Here is a 3,127-nt window from a genome sequence, read left to right on the forward strand (position 1 = left end):
TACTGTTTCAATGCTTTATTAACAGTTGGAAACAAACCCAATAAACTGGAGGTGATGACATCCCAGAAGCCCAAAAGGCAAGGGAAACAGGTTTGCATTCTTTTTTTTAAATTTTTTTTTTTTATTAAATGCATCCTAGCAAAAGTAGATTAAAAAAGAAAGGGTCAAAGCCCCAGATGTCAGCAGGGAGGAGGAGGGGACCCAGGGAGGCAGCTGCCTCCCTACCCCCATCTTCCAGGGAAGAGCTCAAAAGGGCTGCTGTTGCCCCTTCACACACAGGCAGCTGTAGCAACCAGCACCCCGGTTCCTGGCCCGAAGGCCTCCCTGCAGGAAGGAACCCTTAGGTCGCCTAAGTTCCCCCTTTGCTCCAACAACTCTCATTCTGGGTCAAGCCCTAACCGTGTCATTCTCTCTCCCTACCTGGGGTGGGAAGCTAAAAGCACAAGGAGGGCAAAGTGTCACCTTGAGCCAGAGAATCGGAGCTTCCTGGAGCCAGGGCTACTGAACAGTTTTGGCCTGCCCACTGTTCAGAAGCGGGGGATGCTGTGGGGCGACACTCCTGTGCTTCCTTGCTCAGAGTCCAGTTAGCATTTGCACATTTGGCTTGATAAATATATTAAATTTATAAAAACTCTGTGGTCTCAGAGCTCCCACTATTCTTAGGCCTGGTCCAGGGTCTTGCTCAGGATTGAGGCCTGTGGGGAGAAATCCCAGGGTCGCTGCGACCTGCCATTAGAGCCTCTTATATTATGGAGCGGAAAGGGGGAAGGAATAGTTATTTTCTTTAAAAAAAAAAAAAAAATCTCATATAAAAATAGATCCATTTGCAAAACAATTTCTCAGCCAGGAGGCTCCACCTCCCATTTCCTTGGAGACAGAGGGTGAGGCATTGGGACGGTCACAGTACAGCCCATACTCCAGATGAGATGCACCAAAGCTCTGGGGAAGGTGTGAGGAGCGACCGTGGCTTGGCAGCCTGGGGCAGGGTCCCCAAACATGGCAGCAGGCTGGAGACAGGTCCCACAATGTCTCTGTACCCTGCCTCCCCACAGGCTCTTGGCCACAGTGGAACAGATCAAGTGGTCCAGGTCCTTTTTGTTCTGGGAGGCCTTTCCCAGGAAGGTGCAGTAAGGGTGGGGTTTGCTCCCCACTTCTCTGGGCATGGCTCCCACTGTCACACCACTAGTAATAAATAACAATAACCAGGAGAGGGAAGAGCAGAGCAGAGGTGACAGCAATGAAAGGAGGGAAAGAGCCCAAAGGTTCACAAGCCCCATGCTGTTCTCAGGGCTGGAGAAACCACAAAAGAAAAGCACAAACCCAGCAAGATTGACCCAGGTGAAAGCCCACTGGAAAGGCAGGGGCTGGGAAGCAGGTGGGGCCTGGTCTGAGACAAGGCCTCGGTGACAGAGAGGAGACACTTGGGGTTAAGGCAGCAAACACGGAGCCTGCTTTGGTAATAACAACAGCCAGGGATGGCTGGGTTGGGCTCAGGCCTCCCCCTGCCCCCCCACTGCCCTTTCCTGCTGGCCTCCAGGCAGCTGAAGCTTGTGTGATGTACAGAGAGCGGCAGGCCAGAGAGAAAGGGTCAGTGTAATGGGAGCAGCCACCCCAGAGGAATTATTTCCATGACCCTTTACGCACAGGCTACAGGGCAAGACAGTCTGGGGTGCCCCGGGGAGCTGCTGTGGCCACAGGACTCAGTTTGCACGGCCAACCAATTCCTTGGTTTCCTCCAGGATTGTAGGGACTCCCTCACTGTTCTTGGCTATCTTAGAAGGAAGAGCAGTCATGGCGTCATCCTTGGTCAGCTCCGAGGCTAGCAGAGATGTGACTGCACACCCGGCCTTCCTGTTGGCTGCAAAGAGAAGACATGAGAGATCTTGTCCACAGAAGGCCCAATTTCTAATTCCTTTCCAACTCTGTAGCAGACATTCAGCCTGAAGCCATGCAAAGGGGGCTGCACCGTCTGGTTCAGAGAGACCCTTATTTTTAAGAAGGAGAAGCAGAGATGCAAGAACATGTGGAACAGACTTTCTAGGTGCAGAGAATGTAAGGGCAGGGTGCAAGCCATGTGCCTGTATTCCTGTGTGGAAACGGCACAGGTTTGAATATAGCAAGACAGACACAATGTGGTTCAAGTTTGTTGTGTAAAACTTAAGGAGAAATGAAGCACTCAGAATGTGTTTTCTCATCACCGGGTTGTTGAAATAAATAGCACCAAGCTTAGTTAAGAGTATTATTTTTGTTTTCTTGGCAGTTTCCAGGAATCTCCTATACCCAAACCATTTTGAGTCAGCCCTGGGGAGGGCTGTCCCAAGCAGAGGAAGGCCTTCCGCAGGCTGCCTGGGGCGACTCCTGCAACGAGGAGCAGAGCAGCAGCCATGCAGTGACATCACATGCATGTCACACTCCCAAATGTTCCACCAGCCCTCCTTCCCTCTCCCCTTGCCCGCACGCCTAGCTCTTTCCTACCTCTTGAAGGGTAGCAGTGTGATATGCATGCCAAGGGCCCTATAAGGTATGTATGTGGCTGTGGGGGTGGGTGGGTCAGGAAAGATATGTCAGGGAAGGGAGAGCTGGGGTCAAGGACGGGCCCCCTACAGAGAAATCTTAACCCAGTAGGCTAAGGGATTGTGACACTCCAGCTGTCATCTGAAACAGGAAGAGAAGAACCAATCAATCCATGAGTTTCTGGTCTAACTTCTGGGAGCCATCTGTAAGACTCAATTTATGGAATGCAGATTTATGGCCCCAGTATCTTCAACACAAAGGCAGTTTCTTGGGACTATGCCCAGCTCATGCTCTCTGCCTCTTCCCATGCCCTACAAACAGCACAGAGGCCCCACGGACACAAAGAGCTGCCTGCGGGGCTGAAAGAAGTCAGACGCAAAAGCCACATGTGCTAGGATTCTGTTTCTGTGAAATGTCTAGATTGGGCACTTCCAGGGGGACAGAACGTAGATTCATGACTGCCAGGCACTGGGGGAATGACTGCTCATGGGGATGGGGTTTCTTTCTGGGATAATCACAGTACTCTGGAATTAGATAGTGGTGATGTTTGCACAAACTTGTAACTATACTAAAAACCACTGAAGTATATATACTTTTAAAAGGATGAATTTAG

General features: G+C 50.8%; 1 protein-coding gene across 6 annotated transcripts in view; it reads right to left on the reverse strand.

Moving 5' to 3' along the window:
* Positions 1 to 3,127, reverse strand: part of DIAPH1 (diaphanous related formin 1) — a 92,290-nt gene continuing 89,163 nt past the window's right edge. For 3 of the 6 annotated variants that reach the window (XM_034656165.1, XM_034656169.1, XM_034656164.1), the window contains one exon: positions 1 to 1,858. In XM_034656165.1, the coding sequence (XP_034512056.1) occupies positions 1,701 to 1,858 (158 nt within the window). In that variant the 3' untranslated portion in view covers positions 1 to 1,700. The remainder of the gene's footprint in view (positions 1,859 to 3,127) is intronic. The other 3 variants (XM_034656166.1, XM_034656168.1, XM_034656167.1) reach the window with 1 other exon arrangement.

Source organism: Ailuropoda melanoleuca, chromosome 3 (genome assembly GCF_002007445.2).
Source record: "Ailuropoda melanoleuca isolate Jingjing chromosome 3, ASM200744v2, whole genome shotgun sequence".
Classification (NCBI taxonomy): domain Eukaryota; kingdom Metazoa; phylum Chordata; class Mammalia; order Carnivora; family Ursidae; genus Ailuropoda; species Ailuropoda melanoleuca.